Source organism: Bos indicus, chromosome 18 (assembly GCF_029378745.1).
Source record: "Bos indicus isolate NIAB-ARS_2022 breed Sahiwal x Tharparkar chromosome 18, NIAB-ARS_B.indTharparkar_mat_pri_1.0, whole genome shotgun sequence".
Lineage (NCBI taxonomy): Eukaryota > Metazoa > Chordata > Mammalia > Artiodactyla > Bovidae > Bos > Bos indicus.
Genome location: NC_091777.1, coordinates 22,728,049 through 22,749,749, shown reverse-complemented (window position 1 = coordinate 22,749,749; position 21,701 = coordinate 22,728,049). Strand labels below are relative to the sequence as shown.

The following is a 21,701-nucleotide window of genomic DNA, read 5'->3' as shown; positions in this document are numbered from 1 at the left end:
GATAAAGAAAAAAAAAATCAGAGCTCACAACATGAACACTGGAAGATAAAAAGACACTGGTACATATGATGTCCCCAAAATTCTGAAGGAAAATTATTTTCCATCAAGATTTCCTTACGTAAAGTATCTACACATGTCAATGCAGAATAAAGATAAATTGAGACATTCAAGGTCTCCAAAATGTGCTTTCTAAATGCCCTTTCTTAAGATATCTTTAGAGGATACTAATCTCTAATGCTTCACTAAAATAAAGAAAAAAATTAGGAAGAGCATGGGACTCAGGAATCTGAAACTCCAACAAAGTAGAGTCGATTATGTTGATAAGAACTCCCCAGATGGGACATCTGGGCTAGTCTGTGCCAATGAACCACCTCAAACTTCACATCCTACTTCATAAATTGCAGACTTTAAATATGTGCAGTTATTGCATGTAAATGATGCTCCAATAAAGCTATGGAGAGAGGGGGGAAAGTCCACCCATTCTTATGGTCCTAGCCTTTTATCTTTTTAAAAGACACTTATTTATTTTATTTATTTGGCTGTATGATGCTGTGAAAGTGCTGCACTCAATATGCCAGCAAATCTGGAAAACTCAGCAGTGGCCACAGGACTGGAAAAGGTCAGTTTTCATTCCAATCCCAAAGAATGCCAAAGAATGCTCAAACTACCGCACAATTGCACTCATCTCACATGCTAGTAAAGTAATGCTCAAAATTCTCCAAGCCAGGCTTCAGCAATACGTGAACCGTGAACTTCCAGATGTTCAAGCTGGTTTTAGAAAAGACAGAGGAACCAGAGATCAAATTGCCAACATCCGCTGGATCATCAAAAAAGCAAGAGAGTTCCAGAAAAACATCGATTTCTGCTTTATTGACTAGGCCAAAGCCTTCGACTGTGTGGATCACAATAAACTGTGGAAAATTCTGAAAGAGATGGGAATACCAGACCACCTGACCTGCCTCTTGAGAAACCTATATGCAGGTCAGGAAGCAACAGTTAGAACTGGACATGGAACAACAGACTGGTTCCAAATAGGAAAAGAAGTACGTCAAGGCTGTATATCCTTGCTTATTTAACTTATATGCAGAGTACATCATGAGAAACCCTGGGCTGGAGGAAGCACAAGCTGGAATCAAGATTGCCGGGAGAAATATCAATAACCCCAGATATGCAGATGATACCACCCTGATGGCAGAAAGTGAAGAGGAACTAAAAAGCCTCTTGATGAAAGTGAAAGAGGAGAGTGAAAAAGTTGACTTAAAGCTCAACATTCAGAAAACTAAGATCATGGCATCCAGTCCCATCACTTCATGGGAAATAGATGGGGAAACAGTGGAAACAGCATCAGACTTTATTTTGGGGGGCTCTAAAATCACTGCAGACGGTGACTGCAGTCATGAAATTGAAAGACACTTACTCCTTTGAAGGCAAGTTATGACCAACCTAGATAGCATATTGAAAAGCAGAGACATTACTTTGCCAACAAAGGTCTGTCTAGTCAAGGCTATGGTTTTTCCTGTGGTCATGTATGGATGTGAGAGTTGGACTGTGAAGAAAGCTGAGAGCCGAAGAATTGATGCTTTTGAACTGTGGTGTTGGAGAAGACTCTTGAGAGTCCCTTGGACTGCAAGAAGATCCAACCAGTCCATCCTAAAAGAGATCAGTCCTGGGTGTTCATCGGAAGGACTGATGCTGAAGCTGAAACTCCAATTCTTTGGCCACCTCATGGGAAGAGTTGACTCATTGGCAAAGACCATGATGCTGGGAGGGATTGGGGGCAGGAGGAGAAGGGGCCGACAGAGGATGAGATGGCTGGATGGTATCACCGACTCGATGGATATGAGTTTGGGTAAACGTCAGGAGTTGGTGATGGACAGGGAGGCCTGGTGTGCTGCGATTCATGGGGTCGCAAAGAGTCAGACATGACTGAGCAACTGAACTGAACTGAACCAGGTCTTAATTGCTTCCCAGATGGCTCCAATGGTAGAGAATTCACCTGCCAATGCAGGAAATGTAAGAGACAACCCAGGGTTCCATCCTTGGGTTGGAAACATCCCCTGGAGGCAACCCACTCCAGTATTCTTTCCTGGAGAATCCCATGGACAGAGGAGCCTGGAGGGCTGAGGTCCATGGGGTTGCAAAGAGTCGGACATGACTGAAACAAATTAGCACTGTCTTAATTGCAGTACTTGGGATCTCCCATCTTTGTTGCAGTATGTAGGATCTTTAGTTGTGGCATGTGGGATTTAGTTCCCTGGCCAGGGGTCAAATCTACCACCCCTGCATTGAGAGCATTGAGTCTTAGCCACTGGACCACCAGGGAAATCCCTAGCCCTCTCTGGACAATTGGGAGATGCTGCTGCTGGGCTTCTTCTCTGACAGGCACTGCCATCTTTTCTGGTGAAAAGATATGGGACTCGATAGAACTATGTCTCATCACCTCTGCCTCTTCTAACCTGATCCACCGTCTCTAGTCTGGACTACCCAATGGCCTATTGCAGCTCCCCTGCTTCCAGTCCTGCCTCCCCTCTACCCCTGCTGCAATGGCTCCCCATCCCGCTCCAAGGACAAGCCCAGGATTGTTATTATTAATACAATAGCCTCTCCTTATCTGCTGTTTCGCTTTCTGTGGTTTCAGCTACCCACAGTCAACAGTAATCTTGAAAATATCAAATGGAAAGTTACAGGGATAAACAGTTTATAAGTTTTTAAGTTGCATGCCGTTCTGAGCAGCACGATGATATCCTGCTCTGTCCTGCCTGGAAAGTAACTCACCCCTTTGTCCAGTGGTGGGTAGTAGCCCTCTGGTTATCAGGTCAATTGTCATGGTATTGCAGTGCCTGCATTCCAGTAAGCTTGCATTACTGGATCCAGCACTTGCATTCCCTTACTATACTTAGCAATGATCCCAAAGCATAAGAACACTGATGCTGGCAATCCCAATAGGCCACAGAGAAGTTGTAAAGTGCTTCCTTTAAGTGAAAAGGTGAACGTTCTCAACTTAGTATGGAAAGAAAAAGAGCTGTATGCCAATGTTTCTAACATCTATGGTAAGAACAAATCTTCTACCTGTGAAGTCGTGAAGAAGGAAAAAGAAATTTAAGCTAGTTTTGCTGTTGCACCTCAAACTCCAAATGTTACGGTGACAGTGAGTGATAAGTGGTTAGTTAAGATAGGCAAGGTACGAAATCTGTACAATATGATACTTTAAGAGAGAAACCAGAACTCTTATTATGGTATAAGTGTTATATTTTATTATTAGTTATAGTTGTTAATCTCTTACTGTGCCTAATTTATCAACTCAGCTTCATCATAGGTATGGATGTATAGGAGAAAACACAATCTACATAGGGTTCAGTACTGTCCATGGTTTCAGGAAACCAGAGGGTCTTGGAAGGCATCCCCTGTCGATGGGGGGGCCTCCTGTTCCCAGGTGGTGTTAGTGGTAAAGAACAGCCTGCCAGTTCAGGAGATGTAAGAGACCCAGGTTTTATCCCTGGGTTGGGAAGATCCCCTGGAGGAGGGCATGGCCACTCACTCCAGTATTCTTGCCTGGAGAATCCCATGGACAGAGGAGCCTGGAGGGCTACAGTCCATGGACTCACGAAGAGTTGGATGCAACAGAGCAACTTAGCACATACTGTAGCAGTGTTAGAAGGTCCTATCTTCTGCCACCTAGTCTTCTGACCCCTAGTCTTCCAGTCTGTCTTCACCTCTATTACTTCACCTCTTCTCTGCCTCTCTTCCATCCATACTTGTTGCTTCTGAAACATCCCAAAGTCATGTCCCATCTCTGAGTCTTCACAATTCATTCATATGCTCCTCCCAATCTTTGCTCCAAGGTTACCCAACTGAAGGAAGGCTAACTTTCCTATTTAAAACTGTAAGCCTGTGCCTTACCTTTGCAATATATATAAGCTTATTTGTTTCTTTCCTGTCTCTCCTTGCTAAAACATAGCTCCACGAGGGCAACAATTTTTGTTCACTGTCATATTCTCAGTATCTAGAAGAGTGCTTGGCAAACAGTAGATGCGTACTGTTAATTGAATAAATAATTGCATGGGGGTTAAAAAAATGTGACTTATAAGATCAAACAAGTTTTACTGAGCAGTGGAAGTGACTTCAGAAACAACAAACACAGATATGGCATGACACGCTGAAATAAACAAGATCAAATGAGCTTTGAGACCTTAGACAGGGATGCTGTGAGGCTAAGGGGAAAAAAAAATTTTTTTTTAAGTTATGAGTGCTCTAAAACTTCTAGCTGTAATTATAACCTAGCTTTTCCTGGTCTCAAAGACAGCTAAGAAGTATAAAGCTACTCACTTTGAAATAAAGACTTAAGAATTATGGAAACAAATGTCCAAGCTTCAGTGGATTCAGCTTTCCCAGGGTCAGAGACATGGGATCGAACCCATGTTTCCTGTGTCTCGTGCATCTCCTGCATTGGCAGGCAAATTCTTTACCACTGAACCACCAGGGAAGCCCAGCTATACTGTAGAGGTAGGAAATACCCGCTCACAAAGCATTTAGCCTTAGCTGTTAGGACTCTGAAGCCAGATGGTCTGAGTTCAAATCCTAGCTCTGCTGATCATAGCTGTATAACCATGGAAAAGTTCACCATCCTCCTGCACCTCAGTTTCCTCATATGTAAAATGAGGATAACAGTAGTACTTCATTCACAGAGTTGCAAAAATAACATCAGTAAATAAATGTAAAATGCTTCTACCAGTGCCTGGCACACAGTAGGTGCTCAATAAATGAGGGCTCCCAGTATTGCTACTATTATGAGATCGAGTTCTGGGAACTTTGGGGATTAAGAACACAAAGGAATTACCCTGCCCCTATAGATCTGCATTCTGCAGTTCCCTCGTCTAGGTGATAAGCGCAAGGATGAAGCTTTATGTACTTAGGTTTATTTGTATAGTTTATCAGTCTTAACTACTCCCAACCACAGAAACAGTCATTAAAAATTTTCATTCCTCTCCACAAGATATTCTAGGTTTCAAAAACTATTTGATCACCCACGCTCTGGGAGTACAATAGGACTATTAAACAGAAAGGCTGAGAGCATGCAGGAGCACAAAGACATCTTTGTAGCTGTTTGAGCTATCACATACCACTGCCTCGGTTTCAGAGAGTTGCCTCCTTAAGAAAGAAACTAGCAAACTCCATTGTTCGTTAACATCAGAGTTCTTGGATGTGATAGTTCTTAAATCCCTGGCAAGACCTTATTAAAGATCAGAGGTTCGCGGTTCTTTCCATTAGGAAAGCATCAAATCTCCTGCAAGCAATTTTCCTAGGTCAGCATCATTATTTGAGATGCCAGTGAAACTAGTAAACTTTCTAACTGCTAAACTAGTTCCTTGATCCTGGCCAAAGACCAAAGGTAAAGGTGGAAAACATTTTAGCTATCCAGAGGAAATTTTTGAGACTGGGAAATGGTAAGATAGAGAGCAAGCAAGGACAGTTTCTTTTTGAAAATCCCTTTTCTAAAACAGTTGTCTTAGTAAATAAGAGTCAAATAACAACAAAATCCAATTAAAAAACAAGCTTTCAGGAAACAATGGCCCTTAAAAGTTCCAGTTGATTCCCGATGGTATATCTAGAACTCTGGTTTTCCAAGCATTTTTCAGTGAACAAGAAGAGAGAAATTGGCAAAAGAGCTAATGGCTGTTCTTCGGTCACCCAGTTGTGTCCGACTCTTTGCAACCCCATGGACTGCAGCATGCCAGGCCTCCCTCTCCATCACCAAAAGAGCTAACACTACATCTTATATTCCTTTGCCAAATGATCAGGCAAAGAAGTCAGAAAAGGTCACTCTGTCCTTGATTTGTCCACCTACCTTTTTTATAATCCTGTTCTGAAAAACACTGGGGACCTTCAAAACACAGAACCTGAACAATCAGAGAAGGAAAATGTGTGCAGACCACAGAAAAGGTAGCCTGTGATCTTTGCTCCAAGGGCACCAGGTTTCAGAAACTGCAAGAACAGGCTGTCCACAGAAACCCTCTCAGGTCTAAAACTGCAGAACTGATGGGGGGGCGAGGGGGGCGGGCTAGAGATACTCCTGAAAATAGAGGTCTGTCAGCTTATAAAACCCACCTCAGCTGTTTCTGATGAGGAAGGACAGTAGTCAAAACCGGAGGAAGCCAAGAACAAGTCCACAGTTGACAAATCACTCCCTTCAAGACAGCAATGTCAATTGTAATAAAACGTTTTGGCAAGACTGGAAATGTACACCTGTGGGAACCTGGAAGGATTTGACAGATTTTTGTTTTCCCGGCCCTTTATCAGCAAGTCAATTATAACAACTGTACAATCTACTCTGAGCTTTAGAAAAAGGCAGCTGGGTGTGTGAAACCAAGATGCGGCTCTCCAGGGCTTGGGAAAGACAATGACAAGCAGCGCTTACGAGGGAAAATATTCTGAGCACAGGATAACAATGAGCCAAATAGCACAAATGGATGAGAAAGAAGCATTTTCTGTAGATATATGGGCGCAGCAAACCTTAGAAGGACACATATCTACGTACACACACACACACACAAACACACGCACGCATATCCAATCATATCTCCAGAGCCTGCGCGACTCTGGTCATGTTATGTTCGGGGCTGCTTCTTCATAGAGCAGACTGTACCTTCACAGCTATAACTGTACACTGCCACCGCTGACCTGTCCACCAGATTTTCATCATGATGCCAGCTCACGGCCATTTTCCCCATGCCAAAATACGGTTCCTCTTTCAGGTATGGCATCTTCTGGGGATCCATGAAATTCAACAAAGTGACGTTGTACGCTGCTCGGTTCTTCATGTCAATCTCATCGTGCCCGTCAAAGGAGGACCCCATGCCAACCCTGGGGAAATCTGGACCTATGCACACTGGCACGGCATCGATGTTGGCTTTCTCCTTGGCAGCAAGCTCTTCCAAAGCCTGGATGGTCTCTACCTGCAGGTAGCTGTTGAGCTTGAGGAACGTTTGACAGGCGGCAGCTATTTCGGCCTCATTGTACTTTGCATCAGAGCCTTTCACGGGCCAGGGTACCGTGAAGAGCCTGGTGTTCAGGTACTTGTAGGTGCAGCCGGGGTTACCGATGAGGATGCGAGAGACTGGAGTGAGCAAGTCTTTGCCCTGGATCCTCACCAGATCCCGAAATAAACAGCCGTGCTTGTGCAGCGTGAGAAAGGCTTGTTGAACCTCTTTATGGAGCAACTCAGGCACGCTGGCAGCTTCTCGGAGAATTAGTTTAGGATATTTCAGTTGCCACTAGAACAAAAGCAAAGCAAAAATATGTGTTTATGGAGAGCTATAATTTTATTATTTCAAAAGTGTGTTTCTTCATAAGCCTCAGGAGAATAAAAAAGACTGTCAGGGGTATTTCTAAACACATATCTCTCTAGCCTAAAATAGAAAACTAAGTCATCAACTCTCCACCAAAGAGTTTTAGGTCCAAGCTCCATTACAGACAATTATAAACAAAAGTTTATGAGTTTGAGAAAACTCCAGGAGACAGTGAAGGACAGGGAAGCCTGGCGTGCTGCAGTCCATGGGGTTGCAAAGAGTCAGACAAGACTGAGCGACTGAACAGCAACAACATAAATAAAAGGATAATAATGATTTGGTCTTTGGTCTTCCAAGCTCCCTCTGTGACCATTTCTCCCCACCCTCAACCTGTCTTCCAGCTTTGGCCTTCCAAAACAACACAACCTGATTAATTGCTGCTTAATACCTGTTTTTTTAAGGGCTTACCAAGTGTTGTGTACTATTCAAAATGATTTATACATACCAACTCATTTACTTCTTACAACTTTATGTGGAGGTACTATTATTAATATTATCTCCAGGTCATAGATGAGAATACTGAGGCAGAGAGACATTCCAAAAACTTGGGGACTTCTCTGGTGGTCCAGTGGTTAAGATTCCACACTTCCAATGCAGGGGTCATGGGTTCAATCCCTGCTCAGGGAACTAAGATCCCACATGGCACATGGCACAGCAAAATTAAAAAATAATAAATAAAATAAATAAAAACTCGCCCAAAGTCACAAGGACTGATAATAGGAGAGCTGGAATTTAAAACCTGCAGGCTTCAGAGTCAAGCTCCAGAAGCATGAGCTCTTAACCACAAGATTGCACAGCCTCTCAATAAATGAAAAACTGGCTTCTGCTTCAATGCTTTCACTGAAAGAGAAATAACTTTTCTTTGTGAGTCAGACACTGAGTCCCATGAACACAAAAGCCATGATAGTTTTGCTTCCAACTATAATATGAGTACCCAGGATGTACTCAGTAAATACTGGCTGAATGAATGGATGAGACATCCCACTGCAATTTAGAAAGATGTAATAATTCTACTGGTTTCACCAGAGGAGAGCACTATAAGATAATGTCCTCCCATAACATGGAAACACAGGGATTTATTGATGCAGTTTAGGACTTCATTCACTTTTCAGCCAATCAGCTCCCTGATTCTACACAGTGAAATTGAGTTTTTTTCAAACCAAAGCCCAGGATCTCACATTACCCCCAGAAAGTGTCATCTGACCGGTGCCTTTTCAGTATTGTACTGCCTACCATTTTTGACAGTTTTCTTCTACATCTTCATTCAGTAATCATTTATATGCTCAACAGGGCAAGACCATTTATTTTTCCATACATTTTTTTCAATCAATGTATGTCTGTAGAGCATATACCACACACTACACAGAAATAAGGTTCCTGGCCTCACAGAGCTTTTTATTATACCAAATCATACAAATGAAGAACGATTCCAAGTTGTCTTAAGTACTTGGACAGAAACAAATGAGTGGAAAATCTGTCATTGGAGAAGGAAAGACATTCTTGGAGCCAGCCTATAGACTGAGCTCTTTAGGAAAAGAAGGTACAGGCCGTGAGATGAACTAGAGAAAGACCTTCCATGAAGAGGGACCGAAACCTACAAAGACACTGAGGATGGAGACCAGCCTGTTATAGAGACAAAAATAAGACCTGTTTTACCAAAGCAAAAGAGCCCAAGGCAGAGTGACTTGCACTAAAGATGAAGAGGAAGGCACAGCTGGATCACACAGAGCCTGGGAAGGCAAAGTAAGGACTCTAGATATCACTCTTGAGTGCGTTGGAGGACGTCAAAGGGCAAAGAACAATTTGATTTATGTTGTGTTTGTTTTTTTTTTTAATTTGGGGTAAAGTTGCTTTACAATGTTGTGTTCGTTTCTGCTGTATAACAAAGTGAAGCAGCTATATACATACGTATATCCTCTCCCTCTTGGATCTCCCTCCCACCAAGCCCTCATCCCATCAATCTAGGTCACCAGAGAGCACCAGGCAGCGCTCCCTGTGTTATATGGTTGATTTACATTTCATAAAAATCACTCTTAATTAAAATAGTGGGCATGGATTGGAAAGAGGCAAATGTCAAAGTGGAAAACTCTGCTGCTATTACAACCATCCAGGAGAAAAATGATAATGGGTCTGGATTAGAGACGGAGATAAATGAACAGGTAAAATATGTATTTTGTAGGCAGATCAAATGGAAACACTATGAATTAGCTGTGAGGAATTAAGAAGGGAAAAAAGTGGCAGATGACTTTTCCAGACTCTGGACTTAATAACTGAACAATTTTCTGGGTTTTTTATTTGTTTGCTGTTTCAAATATTTATATAGCTGCACCAGGTCGAGATCTTCAGTTGTGGCATGTGAATTCTTAGTTGCGGCACGTGGGATCTAGTTCCCTGACCAGGGGCTGAGCCTGGGCTCCCTGCACTGGAAGCGAGGAGTCTTAGCCACTGGACCACCAGGGAAGTCCCAATTTACTATTTCTTTTTAAATAAGAAAGACTGAGGTAAAGCAAAACAGGTAGAAGGACAGGAGGGAATGAGGAGCTTTACTCTGAAGCTATAGCCAAGATGATGGCAACAAAATCTTCAGGTGGAAATAAGGAGGCAACTGCAGACATACATCAGGATCTCAGAGGAGAGTGTGGCCAGGGAACTTAAGGTGGGAGTCGTCAGCACGCCACACAGTTGATTTTTAAAGAATGGGAATGACTGAGGTCTCCTAGGGGAACAGCACAAACCCAGAAGGAAACCCGAAGCCACTTCCTGAGTCACAAAGACTCAGCAAAGGAGAACTTTGAGGTGGAAAACCAGGAGAGTGTATGAATGCAAAAGCCAAGAAGAGAGGAGCATTTCAAGAAAGATGGACACGTCAACTATGTCAGCTTCCCCTAAGAGACCAAGTGACATGGGGAAAAAATTATCCACTAGACTGAAAAGCATGAAAATCACTGATGACAATGACCAGGGTCATTTCAACAGAGTGAGGGGGACAAGAGCCTGATGGGGGTCAGCTGGGGATGAAAGAGGAGGTGGCAGAGATGGCATTTGTCTGTTGGCATGGTTTTGCTATGGTAGGGAAGAGAAAAACAGACTTGATGCAGGGGAATGCTAGACCACGGGATGACTTTTGACAATGGAAGAGAAAAGGGTACGCTAGGGTCTGTCAGCGTGCTCATGGGAACGACAGGGGAAGAAGAAGATGGTACAGAAGACAGGGTGACTGACTACAGGAGCAAAGTCGCTGAGCACTTGAGCAGGGGGATATCTAATGGAGGATGGACATTCAGGGAGGGTTTATTTGAGTAAGGGACCTGGAGGATGAGAAGGATCTGCCAGGTACAAAGTTGGGGGAAAGAGAATGCCTTGAAGGGGAAGTACTGAAGTCCTGGGCTCTTGAGGCCAAAGAAAAAGAAGCTCGTGTGATCCAAGGCAAGAGGAACAAGAGTTACCAGTGAAAAAAAAAACTTTTTTAATACTTTCCCATGTCATTATTATTGTTATATTTTTAGTGTTGTTTTTAATGTTAAGGTATTTATATGTGATCCTCATATGGTTATGTGAATTTCCCAGGTCTTTAGAGTTATAATTCCCCTGTGTTAAATATAACTTCATTAGTCTCTAGGCCCAGTCTGCATTGAACAATAGCAGCGAGAGTGTATGCGTGTGTGTATTATTTCCAGGCTTCTTCCTCTCTCAGTCCCAGAGGGAGTGTGTTTCAAAACCAAGTTCCTGGGAACAATCTTCCTTTCCTTTAATGTTTTATACTAAGGATTATTTAAAGAACACTGGAATTGTTAAGAAAGTACGGAGAAACTTCCTTTTAATCACTGCTGCTAGCTAACTGTGCTTTCAGTATACTGAGGCCTCAGGGACCTTGCTCTGGGAGTAGCCAGTTTAGCAATAAAATTAGGGTTACTGCTCATGGCTCCAGAATGTTCTGTCTCTTGTTTATTGGATTATGCTGCACTCCTCGTGGGCTGTGTAAACAGAAAGTATGTCTCTGTGCCTGCTGTTCTACTGGGATAAACGAGGTATAGAAGCCAGAACTCCTAAATGGATCCTGGCAGTCTCCGTGGTAGTGCACAGCGATGCCACCTAACCTGTTGCCTGTCACTCTGCAATCAGATCTAACACAGGCTCTCTGCAAAGCAGGGTAGTCCTACCATGCTTTCCTAGTCACTGCCCCACATTTAGATTTGAGTGATTCATCTCCCTCCTCTGTGCTTCCTCAAACTTACTGCATCCCTTCTACTATGCCTTGCCTTCCTGATCAGGCAGAATAGCGTAGATAACGCTGGAGTGACAGAAAGCCCTCAAATCTTAGTGGCTTCACCCAGTGATATTGATCATTTTACATATTGTTTGCGGGCTGGCAGAGAATTACTGTCCAGTAAAGCAGTAACTCAGGGATCCAAGCAGCCACCAAGTGGTTATGCTGAAAGGGAAAAGAGGGTTTGGCAGGGTCTGGCACTGCCAGTGAAACACTCCAGGCTAGAAGTGACGGCCGCCTTCTATCACTGGACAGAGACAGTCACATGTTTCATCCAGGATGAGAGGACCCGGAAGTGTAATTCTGCAGAGTCGGGTGATGGGGAAGGGGTGGAGAACCGTTTGGCAATCAGCTCTAAGGATCGGCACACATTCTGAACTAGTGATTCATTTCAGATTTTCATTGAACTGCCCCTCCTTCATCTCTGCAATGCCCCCTGACACTCACTCATCTGCCTATTATCAAATTTACAGTGTTATCTGAATGCAAGTCTGCTTCTCTTTCCAGCCTATTTCAGAATTGCTGCTGTTGTTGTTCAGTTGCTAAGTCGTATCCCACTTTGCAACCCCATCAGGCCCATCAGGCTCCTCTGTAAGTAACACATTTTAGAAGGATTTTTTAGAATATGTTTTAGAACTAATGCTGTATGAGAAATTAGTAACAAGATATTTAGACAATAGGGTCATAGTTTCATACAAAGAAAAATGGTATATGTGAAAATAAGAAAAGAAGATTTGGAAAAAAACAGAGCCAAAATTTTCTGGTAGTTCTCTCTGGGTAATGCACTTGGATGTAAGTTTAATTTTTTTCTTTAGACATCTGTATAATTTTCAAATTTTCAAAAATAAATGCAGAACACTTCTTAAATCAGAAAAGATGTTACATTTGAAAATTCTTAATTTCAAATAGCTAATTCTTAATTTCGAATAATACAACATCTCTTGCATGTGCCAGGAGGTTCTTTTTGATGACTCTAAATTTTCAAAATATTTCAAGATATCTTCTGCTGCTGCTGCCGCTAAGTCACTTCAGTCATGTCTGACTCTGTGCGACGCCACAGACAGCAGCCCACCAGGCTCCGCTGTCCCTGGGATTCTCTAGGTAAGAGCACTGGAGTGGGGTGCCATTGCCTTCTCTGCAAGATATCTTCTGGTACTGTCTAAATCTGACTTGGCATGTTGCTCAATGCTCTAGGAAATTTTGATTTTACCACAAGGAATACAAATAACAATAACTAACTAATTTTGTCATAATCTGCAAAAATGCAGGAGAAAACTTCCCCAAACCTAAATTTAAATATCCTCTCTTATTATTTATGACATAATTAGATGAGTGCTTGACACATAAAAGTGCCATGAAGCGCTTGTTAAATTTTTCTTTAAAGACAACAATGGGTAAAGAAATGCACATTAAATATTGTAATTCAAGAAATGAACACGAGATGAATTTTAGAAAAGAACTGAACATTAAATAATTTAATATTAATTCACTCCATCAAACAAATAAGTCCACTTTCCATTTTGGACAGGTACAAGTAGAACATCAGATATCACACAATAATTTGGAACACCTGTTGGCAGATTTTCAAATACGTTAGAATTTTTGGTTGTTATTTAATGCCATTAAAGTTTTTCCAGGGAGTGTACGGTTATGTAATTATAATATTAGCAGTTATCTGGTCACATAATACATTCCTTAAGATCTATAAAAGATTCTATGACATAAATGATGAATATATATTAAGAGTTTAGTAAGTATTTGGAAAGGTATTTTTCTAATTGAAGTACAGTTGATTTACAATATTGTGTTAGTTTCAAGTATATAGCAAAGTGATTCAGTTTTATATATATATATGTTATATGTATTATTTTTCAGATTATTTTCCAATATAGGCTATCATAAGATATTGAATACAGTTCCCTGAGCTATGCACTGTGTCCTTGCTGTTTATCTCTTTTATTATAGTAGTGTAATTCCTAATTTATCCCTCCCCTTATGGCGTTTGTTTTCTGTGTCTGTCAGTCTATTTCTGTTTTGTAAACTGGAAAGGTATTTTAGATATAAGCTGCCAACATGCCAGACCTTTATCAAGGGCTAAAAGACATGGAATGTTAGCTTCTCTGGAGCATAAGCTTTATTTTCTACCTATTTTAAACCATTATATAAAAATTCTCCTTCCTCTTACATCAAGGGATGGTTCTGAAAGAATTTCATCATATGCTGAAGTCAAGACATGGTATTGAATAAGGTACCAGTTCACAGGAGGCTCTCCTAAACGAAGACCAATGGAACTCAACCTTTCCTAGAGTGAAATAAAATTTAAAACCTTCAAGTGATCTGGGAAATGGACTTCATTTAAGTGCCAGGACACTCTGATTTCATGGGAGTATATTTCTAATCTGGCTGTTAATAAATTTTGCCAGTTAACACTTTATTTTGCACTCTATAGAAATTCACACTATATCAATCACAATATTTTCTACAAGATTTTCACTGTAAATTACGTATGACTTGGCAGCCATCCCAGGACAAATGGGCTAGACACTTATTTGGTCCAGCCCCCCGGCTGCAAGATGCTGAGCTGTCTCCCAAAGGAGGCGGGCGATCTTCCCAAGGCACTGCCTAAGCCTTGCAACAGTTCCCACAAAGAGTCTTGTGAACACGCTACAAAGTACACTACAAACTGAGATAACATGTCGGTTCACTCATTCATTCAGTAGTTCATTTTGAATTTATTTAAAATTTACTGAATATTTATTTGTACCAAACACTGCATAAAGTGCCATAAATATAATGATAAAAACAAGTTAGGTCCCATTTTATAGCATCTCATAGTTTAACAGTAGAAATAGAAATAAGAACCAAGAGTTAGAGATCTCAGACTTTTCACAACAGAAGTATGAATATACTACTCTGGGAGCAGGGAATAAATGATTAGGAATGGAGTCTGGAAAATCCTTCCACAAACAAAATTGTTCTTTGTGGTGCGCATGTGCTCAGTCATGTCTGACTCCTGTGACCCCCTGGACTGTAGCCCGCCGGGCTCCTCTGTCCATGGGATTCTCCAGGCAAGGATACTGGAGTGGGTTGCCATGCCCTCCTCCAGGGGATCTTCCCAACCCAGGGATGGAACTGCCACCCACATGGAAGATGGATTCTTTACCATCTGAGCAACCAGGGAAGCCCATATATGTGTGTGTATATATATATACACACACATACTATATTTAGTATATATTTATACACTATGAATATAAACTATATACACTTCACTGTTGTTGTCTAGCTGCTAAGTTGTGTCTGATTCTTTGCAACCCCACGGACTGTAGCCCACCAGGCTCCTCTGTCCATGGGATTTCCCAGGCAAGAATACTGGAGTGGGTTGCCCTTTCCTTCTCCAGGGGATCTCTCTGACCCACGGATTGAACCCACGTCTCCTGCATTTCAGGCAGATTCTTTACCACTAAGCCACCAGAGAAGCACCATATAGTTCATTATGCATATGTATATAGAGAGTATTTTATTTATTCATTAATTACTTGTTTATTTAGTAAAATACATTTATTTTATAGTTTAGATTGTGTATTGCTGTATTATGGTGTATTCATGCATTTTAGAATGTGATACGTGCTATGGAGAAAAACAAACCCAAGTAAGTAGGATAGGAGTGTCAGGGCTGAATTTTACACAGGATGGGCAGAGGAGGCTTCTGATGAGGTGACATCTGAGCCAAGGAAGGCAAGAAATGAGCACACAAGCCCTGCAGACACCTGGGGGCAAAGAGAGTTCCAGGCTGAGGAACGTTAAGTGCAAAGGCCTTGGGGCAAGAGTGTGCTCGGTTTATTCCAGGAAGAGCTAGAATGCCAGAGTGGGAGGGGAGGGGCCAGGACAAGCAGGAAATGAGGGGAGGGAAGTCAGAGACAGGTTTTGCCATGCTCCGTAAGTAACCATCAGGACTTAGGCTTTTACTCTGAAAAGATGGGAAGCCATGAAGGGCTTTGAGCAAGAAAATCTAATGAGCTGCTCTATTTATTTATTTTTGATGTGGACTATTTCTAAGTCTTTATTGAGTTTGCTACAACATTGCTTCTGTTTTATCTTCTGGTTTTCTGGTCCCAAGGCATGTGGAAACCCACCTCCCTGACCAGGGCTCGAACCCGCACCCCCTGAATTGGAAGGCAAACCACTGGACCACCGAGGAAGCATGAGTTGATTTATGCTTTAAGAAGAAAACTACTACTGATGCTGTGTTAAAACAAACTGGACATGGAGGCAAAAGAAATTAGGAAACCGCTGCAACCACTCAAGAGAGGGAAACGGAGGCAGCTTTTGCCACGATGTACGTGGCAGCGGTAGTGAGAAGCGTTCTGATATTGAAAATAACACAAGTGGGACTTCCTGGTATCAACACAGAAGAGACTGTACTTAAGTAAGGAAAACTTTAAGGATGAGTAGATGCTCACCAGATAGAAAAGGGGCTGAGGGTACTCTAGACCCAGGGGACAAGAGACATAAGAGCATGAAAGGATGGCAGGGCACGGTAGAGCCAAGACTAGTGAGAAACTGTCTGACCGGAGCTGGAGGCTGGTCACAACATCAGGCAAAGCAGTGGAGACTAGACCAGCAGAGGTAATTTGGGACCACAGCATATGCAGAGGAGTTTGGACTTGACCTCAGAGGCAAGAGAGACCCAACCAAATTTACAAAGCAAGGAATGACAAGTCTGCCATATTTGGGGGCTTCCCTGGTGGCTCAGTTGGTAAAGAATCTGCCTGCAATGTAGGAGACCCAGTGGTACAGTCCATGGAGTCGCAAAGAGTCAGACACGACTGAGCGACTTAACACACAAACAATAAGGTACACAAAACAGGTTCAAAATATACTTAAAAATTCAACTTCCTCAGGGCTTCCCCGGTGGTGCAGTGGTGAAGAATCTGCCGGCCATATTTATCGGAACGCAGTTCTGATGGAGTTGGGGCAAGCAAAGGAACGTACCAACTAGGAAACTCTTAAAACTGTGCAGGTGGAAGATGACAAATGAGGACCTGAATTCACACAGAGTCGGTGAGACTGGAAGAGAAGAAAACATCTGGGAGACAAATGCTAATTTACTGTGTTCTTTACTGAGAGTTTTCTGTTTATAAAATCAATCTAACCTACTACTAGGGCTTCCCAGGTGGCACTAGTAGTCAGGAATCCACCTGACAATGCAGGAGATGAGAGTTTGATATCTGGGTCAGAAAGATCCCCTGGAGTAGGAAATGGCAACCCACTCCAGTATTCTTGCCTGGGAAATCCCATGGACAGAAGAGCCTGGTGGACTACAGTCCACAGGTTCGCAGACAGTCAGACACAACTGAAGCGACTTAGCACACACGCAACCTATTCCAAAACAGAACTCTCTTTTTATCATTAATATATTCTGTTAACGCTCAAAAAGAAAAAATGTGAGATTCTGAAAAATTAGAACTGCCAGGGCCCAGGCAGTAAACAAGGTCTGGAAGGCATGAAGAGAAGCTGAGGACTGCAAAGGCCTGATTTGAACAACAGGAGCAGGGATAATGTCACTAGAGAAGGGAATGCAAGGCAGGATCCCTGTAAAACCTAAGTCATATCCTATCATTCTTGTGCTCCAAACCCTGTCATGTCTTCCCATCTCACTCAAAGTCATGGCCAGTGTTCTCACTGTGGACAGCAAATTCCTGCAGAATCGGGCCACCATGCTCCGATCTCATTTCCTTCTACGCCCTCCAACTCTCTCACTCCCCACCAGATGTTTCAGCCTCAGCTGGATGTCCTCAAATGTATCTTAGAGGCTTTGCTGTTAACTCTGTCCAGAAGCGATGAAGTGTTAAGTCGCTTCAATCGTGTCTGACTCTTTGCGACCCTATGGACTGTAGCCTGCCAAAAGGGTTCCTCTGTCCATGGGATTCTCCAGGCAAGAATACTGGAGTGGGTTGCCGTGCCCTTCTCCAATGGATCTTCCCGTATCCCAGGGACCGAACTGGTATCTCTTAAGTCCCCTGCATTGGCAGGCAGGTTCTTTCCCACTAGCGCCACTTGGGAAGCCAAGGCTAAGTACATTTGTTTAATTAAGTAACAAATTCATGGACTTCCCCAGTGGCTCAGCAGTAAAGAATCCACCTGCAATGCAAGAGATGCAGGTTCGATCCCTGGGTTGGGAAGATCCTCTGGATGAGGGCATGGCAACCCAGTGCAGTATTCTTGCCTGGAGAATCCTGTGGACAGAAGAGCCTGGGGGGCTACAGTCTGTAGGATCACAAAGAGTCAGACATGACAGCAACTGAGCACACACACAATGAATTCATATAGATCATGAGTAGTTCAATGTCCCTACAAGACTTTCAGGTAGAACCACCCCCAGTCAGGTGGACTGAGAGCATCGCAGGTTATGAGGGAGAAAAGGGATGGACACAGAGGCATGGGATCATCGGGATAAAATCAGAGCAATTCCAGAATCACCAGGAGATACAGAAGGGCAGCACTTAGTTAAACTGAGGACCCAGACAGTCTCAATCCCAGCCTTTGACACTTCATGCTTATTTTTAAACCTCTCGGTGCCTCTGAGTTTCATCTCTAAAAAAAAAATTTTTTTTTAATATTCATTTATTTGGTTGCCACATGTGGGATCTACTTCCCTGACTAGAGATAGAACCCAGGTCCCCTGCACTGGAAGCATGGAGTATTAGCCACTGGACCACCAGGGAAGTTCCTAGAGTAGGGTTTTTAAAACAACCTGCCTCAGAGTGTCAATGATAAGATTTAAATGAGCAAATACATGTAAAGCACTGAGATAACACTGACACGTAGAAAGTAGCACCTGCCTGCTTGCTAAGTCACTTCAGTCGTGTCCGACTCTGCGACCCTGTAGACTGTAGCCTGCCAGGTTCCTTTGTCCATGGGATTCTCCAGGCAAGAATACTGGAGTGGGTTGCCGCCCCCTCCCCCAGGAAATCTTCCAACCCAGGGATCAAACCCCTGTCTCCTGCATTGATGGCAGATTCTTTACCACTGAGCCACCAGAGAAGCCCACACAAAGAAAGCACAGAATGCATGAAAATAACAGGGAATGCTAAGAAGGGTGGCACTGTCTCTGGATAAGGGGGACAGACCTCCCGTATCTGGAATCCAGAGGTTATTTTCAATGGAATCCACTTCCCTGTGCTCTGCAGTAAACCAAAAGAGGTCCTCTGGCTCTTCTGCTTGGAGTTTGTTACTGTTGCTGTTTTCTTTCATTGGTTTTCTCTATAGTCTTAATCAGAAGAAACAAAAAAAAAACTTCTTTGAAGGCACTGTGAATTTGATCAAGGCATACTGGGAGGCAAACAGTGTGGCAGAAAGAGTCTGGGTCTTCAGAGTCAGAAAAATCTGGGATGAACTGCAGCTCTGTCTCTCAGATACGGAGCTTAGTCTGTCCTGATTTGTAAAAGAGGAAGTCAGTATCTCTATCTCAAGCAATCGAAGCCTGAAGAAGAGGAAGTTGGTGAATCTGTAATTGTGGAATGAATGCAAGAGGCTGCTGTGTGGATGAAATGTGACAAGCATTCAGAAAACGTTGAGCACAGTCCCTGGCACGCCGGCAGGAAGGGTCAATAAACAGACCCAATCTGGAAACTGCAGAAAGTCTTGTTTTGATGACTAGCAGCTGGGTTGGCATTCCTGTGGCTAGGACCTGTGTAAGGGACTCAGTGTCAGGGCTGAACTTTCTATTCACTCGTGTCATTAAAAAGTATTTCACTTCATCTTTTAAGAGAAGAGATTTACTGGACTAAGGTTTGGTTGAAACACTCCATTATTACATGGTGCACTTAAAGCGATTAGATATTGGTATCAGGTTTGTTGTGGGTCTTAGCAAGATAAAAGCCAAGCTTGAGAGTTGTTCTGTTTGCCCTGGCGTCTCCTTTCCTGGTTCAGGGTATGTCTGGCTGAGAACACCTGGGCTAACCTTGGTGTTTAATTCTTTGTGCACAACTTCTGCCATACAAAAGCTAAAGTGGGTCAGCGGCTGCTTTGTAACAGTGTGTGTTATCGTGTACCAAAAAGTTCCTATCTATGAAAATATTAGCAAGGATTTAAGAACTGATTACACTTGGAGGGTTTACCTGTTTTAAGGGTACTTTTTCAAATTATTTTTTTCTTGATTACCAAAGAATACGTGATAATTTAGATACTTTGGAAAACTAGAAAAGCTCAAAAGAGAAAAGACTACTAGTGTGGGATATAACATTTCTATATAAATCCTGTAGATTATTATAGATACCAACTCCCTGAGGAGGAGTAAACAAAACTCAAATCACACCAAATATTATTACACGTCATGCCTTTTTTAAAACGAACTAGGGACTTCCCTAATGTCCCAGTGGCTTTGTGCTCCCAAGGGAGGGGACCCAGGTTCGATCCCTGATTAGGGAACTAGATCCCACATGCTGCAACTAAAGATCCCACATGCTGCAAACAGGACCTGGCACAGCCAAATGATACATAAATATTTACTAAAAATAAATAAAGAACTAATGCCTACAGTAATTCATTCATCCATTCAAGCAAACTAATTAAATACCTACTAGGTGCCAGGCCCCGTATATATCACAGTACAGAAAATGAGAGAGAGGAGCATGAAAAAAAATCATTACAATTCGGTTCAGTTCAGTGGCTCAATTGTGTCTAGCTCTTTGTTACCCCATGAACTGCAGCACGCCAGGCCTCTCTGTCCATCAGCAACTCCTGCAGTTCACCCAAACCCATGTCCATCGAGTCGGTGATGCCATCCAACCATCTCATCCTCTGTCATCCCCTTCTCCTCCTGCCCTCAATCTTTCCCAGCATCAGGGTCTTTTCCAATGAGTCAGCTCTTCGTATCAGGTGGCCAAAGTACTGGAGTTTCAGCTTCAACATCAGTCCTTCCAATGAACACCCAGAACTGATCTCCTTTAGGATGGACTGGTTGGATCTCCTTGCAGTCCAAGGGACTCTCAAGAATCTTCTCCAACACCACAGTTCAAAAGCATCAATTCTTCGGGGCTCAGCTTTCTTTATACTCCAATTTCACATCCATACACGACTACTGGAAAAACCATAGACTTGACTAGACAGACCTTTGTTGGCAAAGTAATGTCTCTGCTTTTCAATATGCTGTCTAGGTTAGTCATAACTTGCCTTCCAAAGAGTAAGCGTCTTTTAATTTCATGACTGCAATCACCATCTGCAGTGATGTGGGAGCCCAGAAAAATAAAGTCTGACACCGTTTCCACTGTTTCCCCATCTATTTGCCATGAAGTGATGTGACCGGATGCCATGATCTTAGTTTTCTGAATATTGAGCTTTAAGCCAACTTTTTTACTCTCCACTTTCACTTTCATCAAGAGGCTCTTTAGTTCTTCTTCACGTTCTGCCATAACGGTGGTGTCATCTGCATATCTGAGGTTATTGACATTTCTCCCGGCAATCTTGATGCCAGCTTGTGCTTCCTCCAGCCCAGAGTTTCTCATGATGTACTCTGCATATAAGTTAAAGAAGCAGGGTGACAATATACAGCCTTGACGTACTCCTTTTCCTATTTGGAACCAGTCTGTTGTTCCATGTCCAGTTCTAACTATTGCTTCCTGACCTGCATATAGGTTTCTCAAGAGGCAGGTCAGGTGGTCTGGTATTCCCATCTCTTTCAGAATTTTCCACAGTTTATTGTGATCCACACAGTCGAAGGCTTTGGCCTAGTCAATAAAGCAGAAATCGATGTTTTTCTGGAACTCTTGCTTTTTCAATTATCAGCAGATATTGGCGGATATTGATCTCTGGTTCCTCTGCCTTTTCTAAAACCAGCTTGAACATCTGGAAGTTCACAGTTCACGTATTTCTGAAGCCTGGCTTGGAGAATTTTAAGCATTACTTTACTAGCGTGTGAGATGAGTGCAATTGTGTGGTAGTTTGAACATTCTTTGGCATTGCCTTTCTTTGGGATTGGAATGAAAACTGACCTTTTCCAGTCCTGTGGCCACTGCTGAGTCTTCCAAATTTGCTGACATATTGAGTGTAGCACTTTCACAGCATCATCTTTCAGGATTCCAAAT

At 42.7% G+C, this 21,701-nt stretch overlaps 1 protein-coding gene and 1 long non-coding RNA gene across 5 annotated transcripts in view; one reads left to right on the top strand and one right to left on the bottom strand.

Moving 5' to 3' along the window:
• FTO (FTO alpha-ketoglutarate dependent dioxygenase) overlaps positions 1-21,701 on the bottom strand; it is a 424,275-nt gene that overhangs the window by 290,581 nt on the left and 111,993 nt on the right. For all 4 annotated transcript variants that reach the window (XM_070771936.1, XM_070771935.1, XM_019979409.2 and 1 more), the window contains one exon: positions 6,644-7,271. In XM_070771936.1, coding sequence (XP_070628037.1) covers positions 6,644-7,271 — 628 coding nt within the window. The remainder of the gene's footprint in view (positions 1-6,643; positions 7,272-21,701) is intronic.
• Positions 12,481-13,945, top strand: LOC139177276 (uncharacterized). The gene is made up of 2 exons (XR_011561747.1): positions 12,481-12,714; positions 13,805-13,945. It is a non-coding gene; the product is annotated as an uncharacterized lncRNA (long non-coding RNA).